Source organism: Chaetodon auriga, chromosome 1 (genome assembly GCF_051107435.1).
Source record: "Chaetodon auriga isolate fChaAug3 chromosome 1, fChaAug3.hap1, whole genome shotgun sequence".
Taxonomy (NCBI): Eukaryota; Metazoa; Chordata; class Actinopteri; order Chaetodontiformes; family Chaetodontidae; genus Chaetodon; species Chaetodon auriga.
In genome coordinates this window covers 18114183-18139262 of record NC_135074.1, presented here as the reverse complement: position 1 = coordinate 18139262, position 25080 = coordinate 18114183, and the positions used below count along the sequence as shown (strand labels likewise).

At 42.0% G+C, this 25080-nt stretch overlaps 1 protein-coding gene across 1 annotated transcript; it reads left to right on the top strand.

Moving 5' to 3' along the window:
- Positions 1–1352: 1352 nt before the first annotated feature.
- Positions 1353–24578, top strand: aldh1a2 (aldehyde dehydrogenase 1 family, member A2). The gene is made up of 13 exons (XM_076727829.1): positions 1353–1786; positions 9986–10090; positions 10799–10939; positions 11398–11527; positions 13678–13739; positions 14503–14631; positions 16681–16794; positions 20280–20382; positions 21038–21222; positions 21369–21533; positions 21780–21937; positions 23704–23778; positions 24012–24578. Exons 1-13 carry the CDS (start codon positions 1670–1672, stop codon positions 24082–24084), a joined length of 1557 nt encoding a protein of 518 aa, XP_076583944.1. The 5' UTR covers positions 1353–1669; the 3' UTR covers positions 24085–24578.
- The last annotated feature ends 502 nt before the right edge of the window (positions 24579–25080 follow it).

Here is a 25080-nt window from a genome sequence, read left to right as displayed (position 1 = left end):
CAATTACCATCCCATTGATCTTAATTAAACCGCTCTTGGTAAATAGTCTGCACTTAAAAAACTTGAATAAGTGGTTGTGACTCTGAAATATCCGAGGCGCACTTCATCCAACAGAGGGAGCTCCATGAATACATTTGGGCTGCAGGCTGCGCTTTGTCACACCGGTATGTCTTATCTTCCGTTCACTGGGCTTTGTGGAAAGGTGAGGCGACAGGCCGAGGATGGGATGTTTTGAATGCATTAATCAATGTCACAGTTTCAGGCACGTCCTCTTTGATGTGAAACAGACACTTTGAGAGTGTCGCCCATGCTGTGAAAAACAGGCTGATGTGCTGATGGAGGAGCAGCATCCTCCGGGGATTTGCAAATGATGGGCCTACATCTGTCTCCACACTCCTTTGTCCTGTCAAGAGGCTCATGTTATGAAATCTAAAATGTAAAGCTGCTGGTTGGTGAGATGATCAGCACAGCATGTGTTAAAGCTACATGTTTATTCCACATTTCTCCCTGGGTTCACTTCCTATTTCTTCACTGACAATCTTCTACACACAGACCAAATCTACATTAAACTTCGGATTTAGCCTTTAACTGTTATCCTGCCCGAGTGGCCGCATGGATGCATGAGGAAATGTGTTAATTCCTGCGCGGATTTGCTTGAATTCCTCCAGTTTTCGGAGACAGGCTCGCCCACAGCTGATTGTTGGATGTTTATTGGGAGTTTTAAAAGGAGGCGCTGGGGGGAATTATCACCTGTGGGACAAATCTCTGCCAACAACACCCCAACAAGTAGGAGCAATCCCTCTAATGCACATTAACACATATCAGACCGCGGGGAGGTTGTGTTAGGCAAATAAAGACTGCAGGGTGATAGTGAGCCGAGGAAAGTAGTTTGACACCTTCATGCCACTTAGGAAATGCGTAATGATAGTGGAAAGAATGTGAGTTTATATTTTCAGTAACGAGTAAATATTCGTTTTTATATGCCTATTTACTGATGCCAAGGTCAAGAATGAACTTTAAATCTCAGCTTTTCTGCCAACATGGACAGAAGTCCCTAAAGTGCCCAGAATAAGAGAAATTCTATAACACCAACTGAAGTCGTGTGATAATAAAAGTCCAACAGCTATTAAATGGACATTTTGGTGAGTGTGTTTTTAAATAAATAAATAAATAAATAAATAAATAAATAAATAAATAAATATAATGTACGCTTCATAAACTAATATGTTTCACCAGATGATCACATTTAGAAACCCTTTTGCAAACTGGCTCCTCAGTCATTGAAAACTTACTGACTTCAGATAAGAGATCAACTCCAAACTCTTCTCATAATCCATGATTCCATGTGTTGTGAGTGTGTTTGTGTGTGTGTGAGACCGTGAATTACTGTAGAAAGCCGTGGTGAGTGAAAACAGTGGAAGTGAGAGTACCGTGAGTGTGAGGTGGGTGGGGTGGCTGTGTTTCTCCTCCTTAACACGCATGGCTGAGGTCGTTTATGTAAATGCGTGAATTTAATTTTCAAAAGGACAGCCCTTTTCTTTGCCCAATGAAAATGAACCGCGGCTCACACCTGGCTATAAACCCAGGAAGGAACCCAAAGTCCTAATCAGAAATCTGTTGAAAAAACCCAGAGAGGCGCAGCAGGCAGACGAGTGGAGAGACGGCCGCGATGACTTCCAGTAAGATCGAGATCCCCGGAGAGGTGAAGAGCGACCCCGCTGCTCTCATGGCATCCCTCCAGCTGATGCCCTCACCGGTGCCCAACCCGGAGATCAAGTACACCAAGGTCTGTTTCTGCGGATCGACACAGCTCCTCACTCGCGAATGCCTGATCGTGTGTCTTTTAAGCAAAAGTTTTTCTTGAGCTGAACTTTGTTATATGTACGTGTGTGCGTGCGTGTGTCTGCGTGTGTGTGCGTGCGTGTGTGTGCGTGTATGTGTGTGTATGTGTGTGTGTGTGTGTGTGTGTGAGAGAGAGAGAGCAGCTGAGGCTTCACGTTCAGTCCGTGTGGCTCGCGCAGGGCTGGAGCTGACAAATTTATCCGAACAAAACTTCGTAACTTCCAGTTGAGACTCGATAATCTGACGGTCCTAAAGTCCCGATCGGTTTTTTTCTGTGCCCACGTGCTCAGTGTAGCTCGACGTTAAATCACCAATAACCTCTGGACAAGAACATTTACTCCAAAGAAGCGGATCATAGACGTAAAGTATTTTATAATAATGAGCTTGTGATTATTTTTGGTGTTTTCTTGGCTTCACTTCACTTGATAAAAAAGGAAATATTTACATTTTCGAATTGGAGCGTTTGTATAAATCTGGCGTTATGATAAACACTGATAATTGACTTTGTGTATAATTTGGGCCAGTTATAACTGCATATGCCACAAAATAAGCGTGTTTTAGGAGGCGTGTGTTGTATTAATAAGGGCGTGTCATAGTTTGAGCTCTCTTTGGGAATAAACTGAGGAAATGTTCGTAAAATGTATGTAACACTGACTCACCTGGACAATTATTTACTCTTGTCGTATGTTTTCCACATTGCACCTGAAGTGCACTCCCAGTCTAGACACAGGCCAACATCCATTCAGATCACTGAATAGAAAGCTAATTAATAAAATGTGTTTTTCAATTAAAGTCGTCTAATAAAAAGTAATTAAAGGGATACCTATCATATTGAAATAATGCACATCTTTGTTTTTCATTCAGTTCTCCTGTTATAATTATAATTATAATGTTTCACTTCGGTGGTGATTTTGTGGTACTCAGTGAGTTGTAACGCTCCTAATTTAATTAATGTTAGATTGCTCACAATGATTTTAGGAATCAGTGGCTAAGGCCGAGTTTGTGTATAAACAAAACAGCCCAAATTCTTTCTGCCTAAAGGCTTCTCTGTCAGTGACATTGGTAATCAAAGCAGTTTACACACTCACAGGTTGGTCAAGACCCAAGAACTGGCAGAGATTTAAATCAGGTAATGTCTTGTTATTAGATGGCAGCATGTTGGTTTAGTAATGAGTACGTGGTTTTGCATTAAAATGCAGGTTGTCAAAGAAGAAATGTGTTATCGGGGCAGTTTTCTGGATCGCCCTGCAGTCAGAAGCATGTGGGTGGACAAGAAGGGATGCAGAAATAGCTGTAGAAGGGAGCTGGAGTCAAACAAAGAACTTTGAGATATGAAACAAATTATGTTGCATATATGACCAGAAAAAAAAAAACTGCTCTCAGTGGCATTTGAATTACAACATCTGGTGAGGATACAGCATGTAAGTCTATATTCTGTAGTTAAGTGCTTCAGCATTTTCTCCCTATAATAGATAAATAGCATTAAAGATATTGTTGAGTAATTGAAGGAATAATCAGTGAATCACATTCTCTTATTTTCCAGTTCCACATGTTGAAAATAGCTCTCATATGAAGTATTTTGTTGCCTGTTTGGTGTAATCTCCATAGTTGTTTTTTTAACATATGCACTCGTTGGAACATACTGAAGTGAAGTCCTTGGTCAAAGATCGGGTCTTTTCCTCTCAGATTATTGACTGTCTCATCATCAGCCTGAGCAGCCAGGATGAAGCTCACTGCAGAATTGTTGCAGAATTGAACAAAACTGGGTCTTTTAGTGACAGAACAAGTATTTTTATGATTGCGGGATAAGAGGCCAGGTCTCCTAGAGGACAGATTGATGATAGCGTGGTGTAAGCACAATCAGTGCTATAACTGCTCTTTGTTAACACCAGCCTCAGTGTTTTAAGTGCAAAGGGCACACCGCTGCTGCACCGCGAAGGGGACGGTGCGTGTTGTATAGACTGTTGTGTTGCAAGCTTTCCATTCCCTCACAGTGCAGAGTATAAGTTAAAGGGGTGGACACAGTGGTGTACAGGAGGAAATTTAGGGAGCGACTTGGTGAATTAACCCCCAGGAATTTGGATCATCCAGTCCCTGTTGGTTTGGTGGACATAGGGGGCAGAAGGGCCCTGATTTATGGGAACCCCTGGCGTGGGCTCTCCTCACACCCTGTTCCTGTTCTCCACCCCACTGACTGCAAGGGAAACAGCCAACACTGCTCACTGGCCTATAGGGCGTGTGGATGGAGCTGCACAAATTGTCCTCAGATATTGTTTTTGCACAGATGCATTCAACTTTTCTGCAACAAAACGGCAATATTAATCCTCTCTGAACTTGGGTAAACATTCAAAATTCTTTCTAAAATCAGTCATTAAGTCACGGTGACTACTCTTTATTTTGCAATGTGAAGATTGCATGCGAGCAACCCTGGAGACAGAGATATGGCTGATACAGTATCACTACGTAACAGGTTTGCTTCTATAACAGGAAAGCATGGGATATAAAAGGGTCATTGCAATCACGGTTTGCCCCTTGTCCTCTTCACCGAGTCATGAACTGCTCACCATCAAAGACGCGCTGATTGTATCAGTAAAGCTATCTTCCTTCTTGTGATCATCCAAGATTACAGTTCTGTTATTAGTCTATTGATATCCCCATAAGCAGAATTGGTAATTTTCACACTCCCTTTCTCTTGAGGCTAAAAGCATGAGGAGGAAAGCTGGCGCTCGGTCGTCCTATCCCCTACCCCCACATTTCTATCGCTAGAAGGCTCCAACAGCTGGGTTACAAGACAGAAACAGTTTAAAGGTTGATAGGACCACAAAGGAAGCCATAAATAAGAGTGCCATGATAGCTATTTATTGATGTTTTCCACTTGTGGTAGAAGCGGAGAGGAGAGACATGAATAATCAGGCAAACAGAGAAACTTTTCCTGCTCTGTTTGCTGTTACTTACATACTTTTAGCCTTTGTAGTTTTTCACACTGTTCAGTGATAATGAGTTGTTAAACCAGACACTTAATGGGACAAATTTTACAGGACTGGAAATAACTTTGCTGCTTTTACTTTGAAGGAACAGTCTGTAAAATGTTTTTATTGCGCGTGGTAAAAGTGAAAGGTCAGCACATTGTTTTGCCCTGTATTTTGACATAATGGAGCCTCTTGCTGACACTTTTAAAACTATGAGAACATGGTCCACCAAAAGTTAAACGTTAACAATTTTTAAGAATGTATATGCAAAAAAAATAATTTAAAAAAATCAACTTCTTAAACATGAAGTTTGTAGTTACAGTTTGGTTTTATTGCGGCTTATTTCTTTAATATGGTAATTACATAGAAAATAGTGCTAAAAATATAACGACCTAACAAGGACCAGGTTGAGGGATCAAATTCAGTGGCTGTGCTCATTGTCTGGGTTAAAGATCCCTTAATCTAATCAACAGTTATAAATTCTCTCTGTTGCTTTGCTCATGGTGGCATTAGTGCACTTTCACCATAGGAACCTGTGCAGAACCTGTCCGCTAAAGACTCGTGTATTTGTAAAGCAGTCTATGCAGAGACATCCACTCAGTTTGGATGAATAAGAGGCTCCATCAATCTGTCACTGATTGAGATAGCACAGATGGAGGCTTGGGGCTCCCCGATGCTAGGTGCTGTCCACCGGGGTGTAAATTATGACCCTGTCTCACTGTGTGGGTTAGTGGCCCTGCCTCGCCAGAGCCTGACCTGCAGTTCTGGAGTTTTTCACTTCAAAACCACCATCTTACTGCGATCAAGATCAAACAGAGCCAAAGTTAGGGGATACTGTGCAACTAAATGATTTATCACAACTAGCACAGCGAGGCCCCCTGCACCACCTTCCCTGCCTTTGCTTACACAATCTCCCTGTTCGCACATGGCCGCATACTCTCTAAAACACATCTCTTTGATTGTGACAGGGTAAGTGTGCACCGCCATTAATATGTCCATTGGTGTGAAATGCCTACTTGTGCAGTGAGTGTAAATTATCATCTTAGCAGACACGTCAACATCATGTCCCCTGTCACTTAATCACTGTTTAAGGAAGAGCAGTGACAGAAAGGTTAGCATGTTAACTTCCCACACCTCCAGTCTGCAGCCCTCCTGACAAGGAACGTGTAAATCCTTACGGTGTCATTATGAAAAACTCTGGCCTTCATAAATCTGGTGGAATAGCCTCTTTCTCCGGCGAGCACGGGACGCAGCAGAGGCACAAGTGCTTCTTCTAGATGTTTATTTGTCTGCGGAAAACTGTCACAGTTCTTTTAAAAATGACTTCCTCTTTGTCCAGCGATCCCATGAGTAAAACTACTGTTCTTTAAACATTTCCTTGACCTGAGATTTAAGGAATTGTTAAGTACACAGGAAACCCATCAAACCTCAGATGTTCAAAGGAAAAAGGAAAGGCCAGTAGTGAGAGAAGAGGTCAGTTTCACTGTTGATTCATGAAAATCAAACTGCATGTAGCCTTTGTCTCTCTGCAAACTTTGATCACTCATTTGATCACGATTGTAAAGTGAGGTATGATACATTTTGTGTAGTGCATAGTATTTCTATTAAGCCTGCAAGATGATATGTTTTTGTTGAGTGATAACGAGTTCTCTGGCATATTGCTTCACTGCGATATTTGAATGTGGATACAAAGGTTTGGGATTCATGGGTGCCGATTGAATAAATTTATGACTTAACTCCCAAAGTAAAATAAGCATTTATTGGAATGAAAATCTGCCCGGAAACTTTGTCAAACAGTTGTCTTCAGCTGTAAAAGGAAAAATCTAATATTCCCCATGCGATTTAAAAAAGGCATTAAGAAATTACCACCGCAGAAGCCTGAAAACGCCTTTAATGTAAAATGTCAACAAGAAGTTACTTGTAATTACAGCCTTATGTCAATTTAGTGTTTCTCACATAACTTCTGAGTCAGGATGAACAACTTGAGCCGGTTGCCCACACACACCGACGAGACAAAGACATTTGCCAGTCAGTGACAGCGAGGTCGCCCTCGCCAAACCCAGGAGCGCAGGGTGGCATTGTCTGTGGGTGTGTGAATGAAAAACATGAAGGCTCCATGGTGTCAGACATGTGGAGAGGAGTAGGAGAAAAAACACCAGCTGGTCTCCACTTTCACATGCTCTCCACTCACTTGTAACAGCAGCAATTATAAGACTTTTGAAAGCCATCCAGACCCAGAGAGGAAATAGAGGTCCTGTGATAGGGGAGGATATGAAACTTCCTGCGCAGACGAGTGTTGCAGGTGCCCGGCTAGGATTTGCCTGGCTGTGGAATCTTGGCGTGTTGTGTATAAACACACACATATACATAAACCCTCACCCCCCCCCCCCCCCCCCCCCCCCCCCACACACACACACACCAACCCACCCAACCTCCCCTCCTCACCCTCCCCCTTATATAAGACAAGAACTGAGCAGCATTACATGTTCCTTCAGCCGTTAGCATCTGAGCTGTGAGAAGAAGCAAAGAGCCAAACAGATGTTTTGCTGGCTGCAGAAAATATTTTGGCATTTCTTACTTCCCATTACAGTTCACTCCTAAAAAATGAATTATCACAAAAAAATCACGCAAAGTTTTGGTCAACGAGAAAAAATAAAGGCCATTAATATCCCTGTGTTTTTCTTGGTGCAGGGTGAGAGGTTAGAGCATGTACGGTGCTTTTGTAATGGATGAAGATGATCAAGAAACCTGCATCAGATGTTACATAAAAATGACCAAATCAACAATCAGACACGCATTTGTAGCCGATTTGAAGCGTGACAAAAAAAAACTTGTTTGTGTACATCATGTCTCATCTCCTTATTATCCCCATGGTCAGGCCCTCTCTCCCTGGATGATGTGATGGACAGCTTTTGCAGAAAAGCTTGGGAGTTGCTCGATGTTTTGCAGCTGCCCCGTGGCCCATGCAGAAAGTCTTGACCTATATGCTTACTGCTTAGCTCTAATCCACATCAGGCATCCTCATTATGTATCAGTTTTAATGCATCTTTTGAATAAATGCAGCAGCACAAACTGTTAAAACTTGATCAAGTTTTAAGAAAAGTGTTTGTTTAGAAAACATCATCACCTCTGAAGTCTCTGGATGTCAAGTTAACTCTAAGTACTCGCTGATTGTTGTAGAGGAAACCATCATGTGAAGTGATAGCAACGACCCTGCAGGGAATGGGAAAGAAAACACTATTTGTCATTTGAAAATGTGCACTTTATTTTTAATTAATTCTTGTGTTCTTTGCCCCTCGTCCAAATGATCCTAAGAGCAATTTTAAGAAACCTTGAGAGTTGATTTACGACTTGGTCCTGTCATCTTAATCAAGTCCCTCAATGGAACCAGACAAAAGTCCAACACCAGTCCGAGCCCAGAGAGAGGGCCGAGCCAAGCGGCGGCTGACAGTTGTCCTTTTCTGGCCGTGATTTAGGTGGCGGCCCGCTCTACTGTTCTCCTGCTTCATCCGTTCTCCTTTAGCAGTGTCTTGTGAGAGGGGTTACGCCATGCATAAAGCTGCCCATGGTCTGCATTCTTGCTCGGACTGTTGAGGCTGTCAGGGGGCTCCTCTTGATTTAGGGCGCCCCACTTCAGTGGCCCCTATAAATTAAAAAACTAATTCAGTGCTCTACAGGACTTTCTGTTTTTGTAGCTGGCCCTCTGCTCCTTATCGTTACTGACAATTTTATGAAGTGCTCTTAATGAGTGTCAGATTAAAGGTGGCCCCTGAGAAGACTGGAGAGAGTAGCCTCTCCAGCCTGGTCTATCTGTGTGTGTGTGTTTGTGTGTGTGCGTGTGTGTGTGTGTTGAGATGTGTGGGGGATGGTGTGGGTACAAAGGAACCGTAGAGGAATGAGTCTGTAAGGTATGGTTCTTGCAGGGTGGTACACACAGATACTGAACACCTAAAACGTCTGCATGTGAGTTATTCATACGCAGCGTCCACATTATGAGTCTGCGAGCCGTGGGAATGAAGAGGAGGAGGAGGAGGGAGGCAGAGTGATGTGTTTGCTCCAACAGTTTTCAGACTCCCTGGCATTTTATACCAACCCGAAAGTAAACACGGCTAACAGTTTACAGCCAATTAAATAGTACTTAAAGCCCAGCATTTATGGGGGTAAACATGTTGGAGAGTTTAGGGAGGCTCAGGCCAGTGGGATACTTGAACCCTGCTCTCAGGTTTGCTCTCGGTGCATCTGAACTCCTCTAAAGTAGATGGACGGTAAGAGCATATGTATACACAGAGATAGATTTGTGCCAGCAGATGTTCTCTTTGCAGTCTATCTATCAAGCAGACTGACAGCCATTAAAAACAGTGTGTGAGTAGTCTGCCTAATGGATCTAAACATGTCAGCTGGGAAGGGGCTCTTTTTTAACTTGTGGGAGATGTATTTGCAATTTCAATTCACACTTTGCATTTTGTTCCACTTTTTATCATCTTATGAAGGGTTTGCTTGTATTTCAGTGACATAATTCTCAGCTTTGTGACTATGTAAACATTGATTTTTCTCTTTCTTGTCTTTTTTGGTCTTAATAGATGTTGAATATGTCCTGTTCCCAGCCGCTTGTTTAACAGAAGACTCGCTTTAACGCATCACAGAAACCAAGCGCGGCACGTGTTTTATGATCTCGTAAACGAGCAGTGATGTTGTGAAACGTGTGTCTGTGTGCTTGGGGGTGGATGGGTGGGTGGGGGTCTGGTGTCTGATAGGGATTTATCTGCCCACCCACTCCTCCCAACCCACCCCCTTGTCTGGATGGTGGAGCACTCCCCAGAGAGCAATGCTGGACAGGCAGGAATCTCTGTCCAGATTTCCAGAGATTCTCCCATATCCCTTACACAAGAGTCTGGACGAGTTGGGCCTGCTGAATGAGAGCTGTTAGTCTTTCACAGCCTTTCAAGCATGTCACTGTAGCCAACATGGTGGAGTGAAATGATTGCTCAACAGATATTTAAATATTTAAAACATAAAAAAGGTAGTCATTATCTCCCACTCAAATTCAGCTGCTTTGGAGTCAAATCAGCTTGAACAAGGTTTTCATAATCATTTTGTGCACTTAATTCATACCAAGAAACTGCATGCATGACTTTTTGCTAAAACACTGAAAACTGCATTTTTTTCCCCTGCAGATTTTCATCAACAATGAGTGGCAGGACTCTGTCAGTGGGAAGGTCTTTCCTGCCTACAACCCGGCTACTGGAGAGCAGATCTGCGAGGTCCAGGAAGCAGAGAAGGTAAAGACTCGACAGCATAGCATCCTCTGTCTGTCTTTTTCATTGAAAACAGGGTTATCGTACGGCAGATTGTGTCAATGGTGGCAGAATCATATACTCAAGTATGAGTATCAATGCCACACTATAGAAACACTCCAGGTAAAGTTAGTACTTATAGTAGTTACAGAAATATCTGCAACAAAATGTACTTAATGACCCCTGTAAGTGTTGTACTATTACACAACAGCATCATTACTATGATGCATTAGTATGTTGCAAGTGCTTAAATGGTGTAGTTGGTCAAGGTGGAGCAAATTTTAACCACTTCATTTAGTAATGAGTAGTTTAAAAAAAACAAAGCATCATATTTTCTAAACTGATGATTTATTTTGTTTACAAAACATTAATCTGAAAAGTAACCATGAACTATGTCTGTTAAATACATGCTGTTGAGTAAAGTGTACAATATTTCCCTTAGAAGTAAAGTAGAGTGAAAGTAGAAAGTAGTGTAAATCGTACTTAAGCATACACTGTTGGAGTAAATGTACTTCGTTACTTTCCACCACGGGATAACTTGATGATTATTATTATTAATTCTTTGTACATTTGCATTACATATGAAAATACATGACAAGACAGATTTCATCCACCTGAAGGAGTACAGTAACACATCTGTTTACGGGATCAGGGTGGACGATCATTAGTATGTTTCCTTCTTGTCTCTGGTAGGCTGATGTTGATAAAGCGGTGCAGGCAGCTCGTCTTGCCTTTTCTTTGGGCTCTGTTTGGAGAAGAATGGACGCATCAGAGAGGGGTCGCCTGCTGTCCAAACTGGCTGATCTGGTGGAGAGAGACAGTGTCTATTTAGCAGTAAGTTAACCAAATATTGGCACTTCTCTGCATCCATTAATGATATGATGTGTATATGTATAATAGCGCCCTCGTATCCACTTGATTAAAAACCTATAATTTTAATTATTACACCTGCACTGTATCTGCCCTGAAACTATAGTGTAACCATTATTCCTTCGTCTGTTTATTTCATTTTATTCTTATTTGATATATTTTGGTTATTAATTATGCTTTTTTATGCCTCCTACAATGTACTTTGAGTTGCCTCTGTGTTTATGAAATAGGCTACAAATAAACTTGGTTCGTCTTAAAGAGAAAATATAACAGTAATATAGGGGCTGTATTTGTAGTTTAGTGTTATCTTAGTGTCACATTTCACCCCTGGGAGAGTGTAAAGGCTGGAACAGTATGGAATTATGTTAGGATCACAAGGTTATATCACATATTTCTCAAACGTCTCCCCCGTCTCTCTTCAGACTATTGAGTCACTGAACAGTGGGAAGCCTTTCCTGCCCACCCTGTTTGTGGACCTCCAAGGAACCATAAAGACACTGAGATACTTCGCTGGATATGCAGACAAGATCCACGGCACTTCCATTCCCATGGGTAAGATCCCTCTCTGAGAACTACAGCAGAGTTTTGGTGAAATGGACAAAAGGCAGACTGGTGATGAGGGAAAGTTTAGTAGGACTGCAGTGGAAGATGTCAAACAAAGTCTCTTGTTTGTCTCTGAGGACAGTTTGGAGATGAACACAGAGGTGTTGTTTAGGTGAAGTCCCTGGCTTGTTATTAGTGGGGCTGGGCATCAAACCACAATACTCTGAGCACTGACTGAACTGTGTCTTCTCTAAGTATTGAATGTCCTTGTACCAAAAGTTAGTGTCTTGGTAAAATAATGATTTTATTGTGAAAGTAATCTGTCAGGCAACGTTTGCATTAAGGTGTTAAATAGAGATGCATTTTAAATGATTAAAAAACTTGCTGAACAAGCTGGAAACACAACACTGGAAGCAGTATCACCTTTTAAGTTAATATGGCAAACTTGTTAGCAAACTGTCCACCAATGAATTAACTCATCCAGCAGTTCCAGAGCAACATTAGTCTTCATTTGGAGTTGTGTGTCTGGCCACCTGATGAATGAAAGACCAATATAAACAAGTTTTCAGCTCTGTTTTGGTCTCCTCCAACTCCTGAGGGAAACATCTTGCTCATTGGCTGCTAATGCTCCACTGTGGTCACCAGATAATAGCTAACTTTGTCTGGCTGGTGTTTGGTGCTGGACAGGTTGTTTGCAGCAGGTTTTAAGAGCTTTTACTCTGAAAATAGCTGCCTACTGTTTGAACCAAAACAGCAAAAGTTATGGAAGTGAAAATCAAAACAATGAGCTGAAAGATGCTAAAATGCTCGGCTTTTTCATTACACATGGCCATTGCATTTCCACTGTTATTAAATATTGATTATAGCTGATTTAAGAAGTTTGGTGTGTTTAGTTGAATGAAAAAAGTTTTATACTCAGGAAAGTAAGGTGTCAGTGGTGATCAATTGAAACTCTTACTGCCCTGAGGAGGCTGCCGTCAGTGTTGCCCCAGTAAGGCAGTTGAATTTGGTTGTGGAAGAGGGGAAAGTTGGCTGTCTGCTTCAACAGGAAGCACAAAAAAGGGAAATAGAATAAGAGAGAGGACACGAGAAACCTCCTGACAGCACTGTGTTGTCCCTCTCAAAGCTTCTCTTGCACACTGCTGCCAAATCAGCCACGGTGAGCGTTGTCCCGGGGCTTTGCTTTAAGCTTTATTGCACTAGTAGACTTTCAGAAAAAATAAACAAGCATTCCTGCAGCCTGTCTGATGCAAAGCTGTCAGTAATCATTTTTTGTTCACCTGTCAGGATGAGGTGCAGCACATCGACTACCAGCAACCCCTCGGCATCTGTCCGTGTTGCATGTTATGCTGAGCTTATTGTGCTGGATCTGTATCATAGACTGTATGAAATGAATGGGGAGTGTCACTGTGTGAAGCACCTTTGGCTACGCAGCTTGGTAAAGTTTACATTGCATGTTCCAAATTGAAGTATAAGTCATTTGCAGGCGTCATACTTCCAAACAAACCCTGCAGGCACTTGAGTTCCTCCTGAAAATCTCATGTCTCGTAGGTTTGTAGTTTCGTTCTCCAAACAATAACAGTTTGGAAAGACCCAACATCCAAAGTTTGACATTTGAGAATCTTTACTGCAGTTTTGTGTCCATTGTTTTGCTTTCACTGTATCCCATTGAAAGTGATTATCTGGGCTTGTCATCTACCATTGATCATTCCAATCCAAATGCAACATTAGGCAATGTTTCATCAGCTGACAACTGTTGTAACAAATTTATGCACACACTTCTCAATATCAATTGTTTTTGTGGAGAATGAACAAGCATGGCACACCCTCAGTAAGTACCTCCTCTTACTTAAGTAATGCAAGAAGAATGAGCAAACCTTTCCAGCATAACACCCATCTCTATGACCTAAAACAGTTACACACATGCCTGTGCTGTAGGAGGCTCCAAACGAAATGTAATCTCTCACCAGGGTAAAGAAACCAGGAATGTTGCGTGTGGATTCATTTACAAATTAACATGTTGAGTCAACAACACCGGGGGTATCAGGTGGTGACATTTTTCATGTGTTTCAAGCTTTAAATTAAACCTAGAAATGACGAACCCTGTTTTCTCTTTGTGTGTGTGCATGCGTGTGTGCTGCATGTGTGTTCCTCCACAGATGGAGAGTATCTGACATTCACCAGATATGAGCCCATTGGAGTCTGTGGACAAATTATCCCTGTGAGTATTACCCTTCCTACAAGTGGCATGCATGATGAATACAAATGTACATAAAAGCCTGAAAAAAAAAAAACCCCAGATAACAGTGAATTGGCTGTGTTTAAAAGAGATGTCGGCGGTTGTAAGTCTGGCCTGTTTGTTGAATTACATTCTGCATTTTCCAGTAATTCCCTGACAGTCACTGTTTATTCGGGTAAATCCTGCTGGTAAGCCCCAAAAATAACGGTGCCAGCGAGCTTGAGTAATAGGGAACGAGAAGTGAGAGGCAGAGGAGTGAGCTGAGGGCTTTAACATAGTGGGTCTGGGGAAAGGAGAATGGTGAGAAAGGAGGAAAAGATCAAGGAGAAAGAGACACTGTTGATTGTGCAAGAGTGCAGAAAGCGTGTGGTTCTGCGTTGAGCCCCATGGGCTCCTGTGTAAAGCAGAAATAACACAGGCCTGTGTGTTGTACAGTGATATGGGCTTATTGCACATGTGTTGCAATTTCCCGGCTTTCTCAGAATACTGTGGGAAGAGAAAATACTGTACAAGTGCCGAGAACATTTTCTCACTTGACTATGTTTAGACAGAGTGAAAATGAGAGTAAGTGACTTAAGAGCGATGAGTTATTGAGCTTGACTTGTGACCACCCAGTATGTCAGTCAGATGCATGATGTCTTTTTCCTGTGTGTATATGTGTGTGTTTGTGTGTATATGTGTTTGTGTGTGTGTGTGTGTGCGCACTCGTGTGTGTGTGTGTGTGTGTGTTTTGGGTCACGCACAGTGGAACTTCCCTCTGATGATGACAGCATGGAAGCTGGGTCCAGCACTCGCTTGCGGAAACACTGTTGTCCTCAAACCCGCTGAACAGACACCGCTCACCTGCCTCTACATAGCCGCTCTCGTCAAGGAGGTAATCGGCACAGTCACTATGCCAGCCACACTGTGTTCACAAGTCCAAAGTTAATATTTCATTAATTGAATCAGAATCACATTTGGCTTCAGTTTGCCAAGAACACAGTGTTCACTATGAATTTGGCAAACACTTTATTTGGATTGTCCAGTGTTAGTGTAACCACAAGGCGACAAAAAACAGATGTTTAACAAAGTGTCAGTTGTCTATCTGGTGCATCTTTTCAGAATCTGTATTTCTAATTTGTATTTAATCCTGAATGTTATTCTTATTTCCACCCTTAGCCAAGAAGTTAAAGGGTCAGTTCACCTTAATCACAACAAAACACATTTTGTCATTTACTCATAGTGGTATGCAGCCATGCAGAGAGTTTTGATTTTGTCAGATAAGGTGTTGAGATTTTAATCCCTTAGATTTATGCTGCTTCCCCAATACAATGGAGGTCACTGAGTCTACCATGTTGCACCCCTCATGTTTCTACCATAGCCCAAAACAGACAAACCAAACTCTTGCTCTAAACCTTTCGTGTTTTTTGCAGCTATTGTAGGTTCTCCTTGGAAACAGAGGAGTAGGGCGAGGTGCATTCAGTTGGTTGCAATCTGCAACCTCGCTGCCAGGTGCACTAAATCTTACTCACTGGTCCTTTAAAGCATTGAAAAATTCCATTTTTAAAAGTCAACAGCAACATGACTGGTGAAACAAGGCTCTGGTTGCTTGGGATAACTCACACACATCTCTGTGAACAGGTTGAGTGATGAAAGAGATGTTACGTAGACGTAGGAAACACAGAAACACCGCTGTCACTGAACAAATTCAGCCTTTTATCGGTGCAGCCCCTCAGTGATGAGTTAGAGTACCGCCAGCTATGTGCTGTGTAAGGGTGACACAGCGAGTTAGTTCCTTCTTAGAAGCTGCTGAGCTATAATGTCACATTCATGTCATTTCGTTTATACTGAAATTACGAACAGCTGAGTGGGAGGAAATGTTCATGTCAGCCTTCGATCTTTTAGTTCCAAGTCATAGACATCAGGAACCAAGATATCTCCCACTTCCTGAAAAGAAACTACAGACATGTCAACAAGTTGTTATATCAAAATAAAATTGAAAATTAACATATACACTTGATTCTGAAAATTTTATTGGAGCTCTACAGTGTTTGTATCTGGTTTTGCTTGGTAAGGAACTGAAATACACAACCCAACAAACAGAGGTAAAGGTTAGCACAATGGCTAACACCTTGGAATAATGCGTGAAAATGGCCAATTTGGAATAAGGCATATTTTTCCTAATCTTCCCATTCTGACGACACTGCGTGAATTCAGCAGTAACCCTATAACAGTAATCATAAAGGCCTATTTAAATGCCAAACTGAACTGAGGACTGTCCCCAGTTCAGTCAGAATTAGTGCTGAATGTAGCAACGGTCAGACAGTGATGTGTTTATGTACTGAAGTGCATTTGAATGGTGATGTGATTGCTTAGTTTAGGAAAAACGTGAATGAGCTACTTAGTCTGTGACTTTGAGTCTTTAAGATGAACTGAATTAAAAAATTTTGAATCAGCAACTTAAAACTCAACAGAAAGTTGAATATCAGTGCTGACACCTTATGAGAGAGCACTGAGACACAAAGCAAAGGACAAAGCTTAACAGAGCTTCACATACACTGCAGCTATTCAACTAAATCAATTAGTCAATTCAAATCCAAAGTGTGCTAGCAACGTATTGTTTTGTAGCAAAGGGTTCGAGAGTGCAGCAAGTGAGTAAATTAAACAGGATAGGAACAATGTAGCATCACATGTTCATGTAGAGAAACCTAATCATGCTGTACAATTCCCAGTGTCCACATCCTCCCTGTCTTCCCCTGCCCTCTCTGGCCTCGCCTCTTTTTGGAGACTATCTGTCTGTTGCCTTCTTCTTTTTGATGTTCTCTCCGTTCTCTGCTGGTAGGGAGGTTGGGTTGGGTCCGGATTCCCCCACACCGCCTGTGGTTTTGCTTGGCTCTGCTGTCATCTCTGCTAAAGCTTGTTTCCTCTCATATTGTTTTGACAGGCTGGGTTTCCACCGGGAGTCATCAATATTTTGCCAGGATTCGGGCCAACGGCAGGAGCTGCAATTGCTTCGCACATGGGCATAGACAAAGTGGCTTTCACAGGATCAACCAAGGTACTTTTCTCTAATAAAGTGGCTCAGATCAACAGCTGCCTACTGCTTGCTTTTGTCAGCAAGTGACATAGTGACCAACATGTGCAGAGCATAAGAGCAGGCTGAGTAATTAGGGGATGTTGTGTGCCTGTATTGAAGTCTAAATGACAAACAACTTACTTAAGTTGCATGCCCTGTCATTACTACTCATGACAGAGGGGCTTTGATTTTATCTCGCACACATGCACATATTTCCGCTGTCCAGAGTATACAAACACATCTCTCTGAAAACACTGCCTCATCTGTTTTCCCTCCGCTGTCTCTGCTGTATTAACGTACCTCCACAGCACTTTCATTGAACTGACTATCAGGACACACACAGGATAAACCCTGGTGACTTTGCAGGACAGGGGAGAAGTTAATGGAAAGCTAAATCACCAAGGACATACCATGTTAGGTGCTGAGCGCTCGGAGGTGTTGCGGTCTGAACAAATTCCTCAGGCCAGAGGGAACAGCCGGAGTGACAGCAGATTCCTTTTCTGCAGATCATTTATAAACATCTGTTATTTCTAACTGCAAACTAAACCCTCTGCTAAAACCATTTACAGCAATCCTAATGTATAATTTACGCTATGATGGCACCAGCCTGTATTTCACATGTATCTTTGGTACATGAGCCAGGTTTATGTAACGTTTGGATTTGGCTTGTGGTTTCTGGAGATGTCTGTTTTGACTCTGGTGGTGCGTTGGAGAATCAGTGTGTAATTGTGTTGTGAGCAACCTCCGATAAGCCCACACAGGTATAGATGTCAAAGATTAGAGAGCCAAACAGTCACAGTAATGAAAGCAAAATTAGGCCACATGATGAGAGATATATGCTAACTTCAGATGTGAATGAATGTGAGGCTGAGGGACCAGTGTTTTACTGTTTGCTCTCCAATATCTCCGTATCAGATGAGTGCTTAAGGTATAATTTGAAGTAGAAAACATGTGATAACAAGTGATAATTTAAGTAATTCATAAACTAATAAATGTGAATGGAGAAACACATGCTAGCTGCAATGCTAGCTGTTGGTCTAGCACTTTTGTCCAGACTGAAATTTCTCAACAATTATCCGCTGGATTGGCATGACAGTGAGTAGAGACATTCATGATCCCCAGATGAAGATCCCTGCTGACTTTGGTGACTTTTCCTCTGGGGCCAAGATGAGGTTCAGGTTTTGTTTTCTAGAAAATGTTAGCATGCTGATATGTTAGCACTGAGCTCAAAGCACGAGCTGCTATCATGGCTGTGGAATCGTTGTGTTATTAGCTCACTTAATGTGAACCCTTGAATGTCCCATTCAGTTCTTAATTCTAATATTCCATTGTTTTCTTGTGTGTTAGTGTCGCTATGTCTGATTCTCATACATGCTCAGAACAGTCAGAGATTGTTGTTATCTCTCATAGCTTCATCTACTAATCAGACCTAATCAAAGTAGAAGCTGTTAGTAGTCGCTACAGGTCCACATAAAGTATCCCATAATTGAATACTGACCTGCGTATCACTAGAAAATTAAATAGGATAGAATCATAACTATTTACAGTTATTTATCCTGTGTATAACTTCCTCTAGCATTGCGTCTTTATCATTTTCCTGCACAGTATAATAAAAAACATACATTTTTATGTCGTCATTCTCCCTCTCTCTCTCTCTCTCTCTCTCTCTCACACACACACACACACACACACACACACACACACACACAAACACAAAATGAGGGTGTGCACGCGAGCTTGCATAAATGCACCTTCTAACACAAACATCGTCTTTGTTTTATCATCTCGTCTTGATTGAACATTTCCTTTGTGAGTGGCCCAGTTTTTGGGTTTTTTTTTTTTACTAGTTTTCCTGTTGTTTCATGTGATCTGGAGTCAATTACTGAGAGAATGAGCCAGTGCTATAAGAGACTGCTGATGCCCAGACAGTGAGTCACCGCACTGTAGTAGCAGGGGTGGGGGATACTGGCGACCACAGCATCTCCTCACAGAGTGGAAGATGGTGGCTTAGCTACAGGTGGATTGTAGGACCACAACTCATCCTCATACTGACTCACATGTGGCTGTGACTCCACACGGAGAAGTCTCGCAGCCCAGCGTGTTTCCCTTACCCCTGAGTAAACACACGCTAACCCCCCATTAGTCACCCTTATTGTGTTGTGGATCAAAGGCAGACAAAACACATCAGAAACAAGAAGCCAAGTCAAGTATTGTGTTGCTTTCATGCAGCTTAGGTACCAGCCACAGCACAGAGGTTGATTCTGTTCTATGTATTGTTTTCTATAATATCTTAGTATCTAAAAGCAACTCAGACACCAGAGAAGATAGCGAGAGAAGATCAGTCTTTTCCAGGTTGGAGGTGGGGGTTTTTGGGTTGGCCATCGAGAGGGTATTTTTCCACTTTATCTCGTCAGTTCTCTTGGAAAATAAAACAGGCTGTATGAGTAACAGGAAGATGAATACTTGTTTAGGGTGTAGGGTTGTGAGGGAGGTTTGTTGGACTTCTCAGGCTTGTTATCTTTAGTTACTACAATATGTCACAACATGGAAAAGATATCAGTTAATGCAGCTAATTCATTATACTGTTCAGGCTTACTTTTTAATGGAATGACCACATTGTTATTACCATGACTGACATATTCCCTCAATCTTAAAGGAGCAGTTCGACATTTTTCGGAGTAGCTGCATTTGCTTTCTTGTTGAGGGTTATATGAGAGGATTGATGCTCTCTTACTTGTACATTAGATACTGGGTTTAGTGTAGATTAAAGACTGGAAACCTCTAACCCTCACTGTTATAATCCATATCAAAGCAGATGTGTAAAAATGACATATTGTGGGGGTTATGTGTAATCAGTGAGTTTTAGAGGAGCTGATCGGTGGATTTTAAGTACACATCATTCATAGTTAAGGAGTTAAAACTTGAAAAAACACTGGTATGGTCCCTTAAGATGAGTCACATGTGTGATTTCCCTTAGTGACCTTATCAAGCAGTGCTGTTCTTAAATGTTTTATTTATTAGTTTTCATTTTGTTATGTGATATTATCACTGTTGATAAGGAGTAAAGAAGAAATGGGGAAGATAAGAAGTTAATGAAAAAAAAAAAAAACGCAGCAAATCCCTTGTTGTCTTCACACCAGACCTATTTCATACTCCCCCCCCCCAGATAGTCAGATCACAGAACACCACCCACACATCTTGTGGTTGCTTCTTCCTGCCTTCATTAGACATCAGATGCTGTTACCGGCTGAAACATCATTTTATTTTTCTGTTGCTGTCTCCAAAAACCTGTAATAGATATTCATTCTGTGTGTTTGCAGAACTCATGTTTCAGCTGGCCTACCAGTGCATTCCCTGTTTGGAGCTAACCAGCCTCCTTAAGTTATTTAATGGCTCCAGCTGATTTACTGATCTGGCCACGGGCCTGCATCTATGTGAGTAAACCCCAAATCTGTTTCCTTTGCTAGGTCGGCAAGCTGATCCAAGAAGCAGCTGGAAAGAGTAACCTGAAGAAGGTGACGCTGGAGCTGGGAGGAAAGAACCCCAACATCATCTTTGCAGATGCTGATTGTAAGTTTTCAAGTAATGTTTTATTCAGTGCTCTATTTACCTGTCGCCCTCACTGGGTGGTCCGTCACTGCTATTGTTTTGTTAGGTTCCCATTCTCAGGACCTTCGATCTGTAGATAAACACACACGGACTGCGAATCTTAAAATACTCAAAACATTTGTAGTGCCATGAAAATCTGTGGATGGATGGGTTTCATATAAATTCTAAGTGGCTCACCAAACTGGGGGTGCCGAGGCTTTCAAATGCTTTCAGCAGCCGTGAGAGGGGCTCCCTAAGGCCAGTAAATCAGCAGAATGGACCCTGACTCAGTCGGGTGCTTCAGCCGAGACCTATAAATCACGGGGGTCCGTTAACCCTTCGTGCTCAACAGCAGGGTCCTGTCTCTCAGGTGTCAGGTATCAGAGTTGCACAGGATACCTCCAACAAATATTGGGGCAAATATTGTAACAATATACTACGTGGATTGCTTTTTTTTTACCAAATGAAGTTTTTTATGTATATGTGATGATGATTTCTTTGAACATTAAGACTTTCAAGTATAACTTTCAAATTAGACTCATGATTAAGACAACTATTTGTATGGGACAGTGTGTCTGATGTCTAATAAACATTTGTATATCTAGTCATGATTAACTAAAAGCCCCTTTTTTCCCAGTGGATCTGGCGATAGAACAGGCCCACCAGGGCGTGTTTTTCAATGCAGGCCAGTGCTGCACGGCAGGCTCTCGCATCTTTGTGGAGGAGCCCATATATGATGAGTTTGTTCGGAGGAGTGTGGAGAGAGCCAAGAGGAGGATAGTCGGCAGCCCCTTTGATCCCACTACTGAGCAGGGTCCACAGGTGAGGTCAACAGATCTACAGCAGCACAAGTTTCATTTCAGCAGCTCGCTTTCTTTTTCCTTAACTCAAAATGTTTGCTTCTCTGTCTTTCTTTAATTGCCTTCTCTCTTCTGGGCTCCCATATAATGTCTCCTCCTCGCACACAGATCAGTCGGGAGCAGCAGAATCGTGTGTTGGAGTTTATCCAGAGTGGCATCAGTGAAGGAGCCAAGCTGGAGTGTGGAGGCAAAGCTCTGGGCTTGAAAGGGTTCTTCATTGAGCCCACTGTTTTCTCTAATGCGAGGGATGACATGCGCATCGCCAGAGAGGAGGTACAATGATAAAGAACAGGGATATTGGTAGCTCCAGCACTACTGATGCATGTATACGGGCATGAAAAGCAGTGCTGGAAGAAGTATTCCTTACACAAGTAAAAGTATTAATACCACAATATAAAAATGCTTCATTCAAGTCAATGTCCTGCATTTACAACTATATTAGTATATGTTATGTACTAATAGGTTCAATGCATGAAAAGATTCATAATGTGTAACCTTCATATTTTTCTCTGTTCACAGATTTTTGGCCCAGTCCAGATGATCATGAAGTTCAAAACTATTGAGGAAGTGATAGAAAGAGCCAACAACTCAGATTATGGTTTGGCTGCAGCCGTATTTACCAGCGACATCAACAAAGCCATGACCGTGTCCACAGCCATGCAGGCTGGCACTGTCTGGTAAGTTTCATCTGCTGCATTTCTTTAGATGCAATCAGTAATATTTTTCATGTGGGAAGTATCAACCATTTCAGACTCTGGCATCCATAAACTGTAATCTGGCAAAGTGCCACTTCACTATCATTACACAAGCCGCAAAGAAATGTTTTCCTTCCTTTTTTCACTTTTTTCCACTCAGCTCAGACATTCAAGATACAAAAATATCAAACGCTACGTGCCAGTGCATGACAGCAATGCAAAACGTAGACTGTAAATGTAAAGTGACACCCTCATTTTATAATTTGTATGAATGAAATGGCCATAAAATGTTACCTCTTGAGTTCACCTAAAATTGTTTTGTTTCTTTTGTAATTACCTGCAGATGGCTATAAGTAGGGGTGGAAGTATAGCTAACAAACAGCGTCTGCCAAGGATTTTTCACCACTTGTTATACTTGACTGCAATCCTCTGTAAGCTGAGGAAACATTTTTCTGCTTTGTCCTTCATTCTTGAAGCTGCCTCGTCACCAGCCTACTTCTCCTCCTCTGCTGAAGAGTTTGTGTGGTACTTTGAGAAGGACCAATCCTCCTTTCTTACCATCTTTTCTGCCTTGACTATTCAAAACAATATTCACCGCTGATACCGACAATGGCTTCTTATAATGTAAAGACATTTGGGATTGAGTGCAGACAACCAGCTGTGCCTCAAGTCATCTCCTGATCTTACAGATATGGGTGACATTAGATTTCTCTGTTGACTTGGTTTGTGTGGCCTCACCAAATCCCCCCCTCTGTCAAAATGAAAACACATCACACAACTCTTCACCAAACATTTTGCCCAGATCACCATAGATGTTAAACACACAGAACAATATTACCATCATCTTTAAGAAGTCATTGTTAAGGGAAACACAATATTTCCTGCTGGTTTCTTTGCAGCCTTGCGTTGATGAAAAGACTCTTTGTTTCTTGTGCAGATTAAACAAACAGGATAAAACATGTTTGTGACCTTTTGAGATGTTGGTAGCAGGATTGGACAGAGTCGGGCTAGCTGTTTCCCCCTGTTTCCAGTCATTGTGCTAAGCTAACCGGCTGCTAGCGATTGCTTCATATTTACTGTACAGACATAAAAGTGGTATCAGTCTTTTCATCTAACTGTCAGGAATAAAGTGAATGAGCACATGAACAATTCCTTTAACCCATCAATCGCTAACAGGGTTGAATGTCAGCACAAAGCAGCAGCTTTTCTCTCTTACATCTCTTCATATCTCTAAATAGCTACATTTACTCCATTTAAATCTCCTGTCTCTCCATGCTAAAGGTTACTGTAAGGAAATGCCTTGTCTTAACATTGTTTTACATAACAGAGAGTCCTGCCCCTCCTCCTCAGGATCTTCTCAGTCAGAGTTTTGTCCCATTTCCTCAGACTGAAAACTCTTTGTCTTCAGGCTGCACCTTTCTCCGACAAGTTTTCCCACTCCTACTCTACCTCAACTTCAGTCTACTCAGCCTCCATTCACTCTTTCCTTCCCAGGCAGCTGCAGTTACTGAATTCACAAATATACAGCCTGGCAACTTTCAGCTGTGTTTGTTAAATAATAAAGGAATTATGTTGTTAGATAAAGAGGGCTTCAGAAACACCAGTGACGATGACAGTGTGTTTTTACATCAGTCTTACTGAACGCAGCTGTAATACTACTGCTTTGGACAAAATTATGCACCATTTTAAAATCACAAACCACATGAATCAAAGGCACCAGAGTGATCAATGTTTTGTGTATTTCTCAGGATAAACTGCTTCAACGCTCTGAGCACACAGTGTCCATTTGGAGGATATAAAATGTCTGGCAATGGACGTGAATTGTGAGTATGACCTGGTTGCCTGCCAATTGAATATTACTAACACTGACTGTGTTTTGAAAGCGTACTTTTCAAAATTGCTTAACATCACATATATTTTTATCTAAGAGGATAGTGCAGTATTTCTCCATAAGGAGCCTCCAGCAGTGCATGCGCAGCATTTCACAGCTGCTGTCAGCATGATAGTTTAAACAACATGAGCAGCATTGTTACTATTTCCTGTTGTCTGTTTTCAGGGGAGAAAGTGGCTTGAAGGAGTACACAGAAGTGAAGACCATCACAATGAAGGTGGTCGCCAAGAACTCTTAAGGCAACCACGCTTTTCTTTGGGAGGAGGTAGCGTCTTCCTCATCACTGACACCGCCTCTCGTCGGTCCGTCCACATTGGCAAACCACATTAACCATCAAAACTAGTTATCTCCATGGTAACTACAGGCTGTGACCACTCGCTGCCCTCCCAGTTCCTCCATCAACTCCGCATTGCTCGCCACGGACAGTCAGCCAATCCCTGTCCAGCTACTTCCACCTGCCTTGAGTTTGTGGACTGTCTCTAGTCTAACTGACAACGACTGAACTACCCCCGTAATGTATACCTCCTCCACTAACTACACTAAAGCACTCACAGAGAGGATGGGGGAGGCTGTTCTGACTGCAAACCCCAATAACAAACCCCCTCCCAGCCGCTACAGCCTGATCCTTACTCCCCCCCCCCCACACACACACACACCCGACCCCCCAGATGCTGGATGCTCAGAGAATCAGTCGCCGCACTTGCAATCAACCCTTTACTAGCAACTTGTCATGTGTTGGGAGGCAGTTTGTCTTTGTACTGTGCGGTATGATCATCAAAAACCTCATGTGTCATTGTCTTGGCAGAATTCATGCAAGCATGTCAGCTCATTCAAGACCACTGATGTTGTCAGCCTCAGATATGAATGGATGAAATGTTAATTCAGCATTAAAATTGATTTCTAATTGTCTTTGTTTGTATTTTAGCATCTATGACTTAACACTGTATGTCAACGTGAAGATTTTAACTTCTTAAAAGCATTTTACTCTCACCTGCTAAAAGAGGAGTAGATATATTTTAAACATTATGTAACTGATTTTCATTGATGTCCATCTATGTTTATGTTTATACAATCATATGCTATGAAATGATAAAATGACCATAGTTTTTTCAGTAAAAGCTTTTTTACTGGAAAACCGTTCTCCCCTGAGTGTTCACTACATACTTTAGTTGGTCTTTCTGTTAACAGCCTGTTCAAGAAGTCACACAATTCACACTTTCATTCAGGACTGGGG

What these genes read in the sequence shown, in the direction of transcription:
- aldh1a2 (XM_076727829.1), top strand. Translation starts at nt 1,670, where the DNA reads ATGACTTCCAGTAAGATCGAGATCCCCGGAGAGGTGAAGAGCGACCCC. An exon ending in CGGAGATCAAGTACACCAAG is followed by an intron (nt 1,787 to 9,985) that starts GTCTGTTTCTGC and finishes TTTCCCCTGCAG; the next exon opens with ATTTTCATCAACAATGAGTG. An exon ending in TCTGGCAATGGACGTGAATT is followed by an intron (nt 23,779 to 24,011) that starts GTGAGTATGACC and finishes GTCTGTTTTCAG; the next exon opens with GGGAGAAAGTGGCTTGAAGG.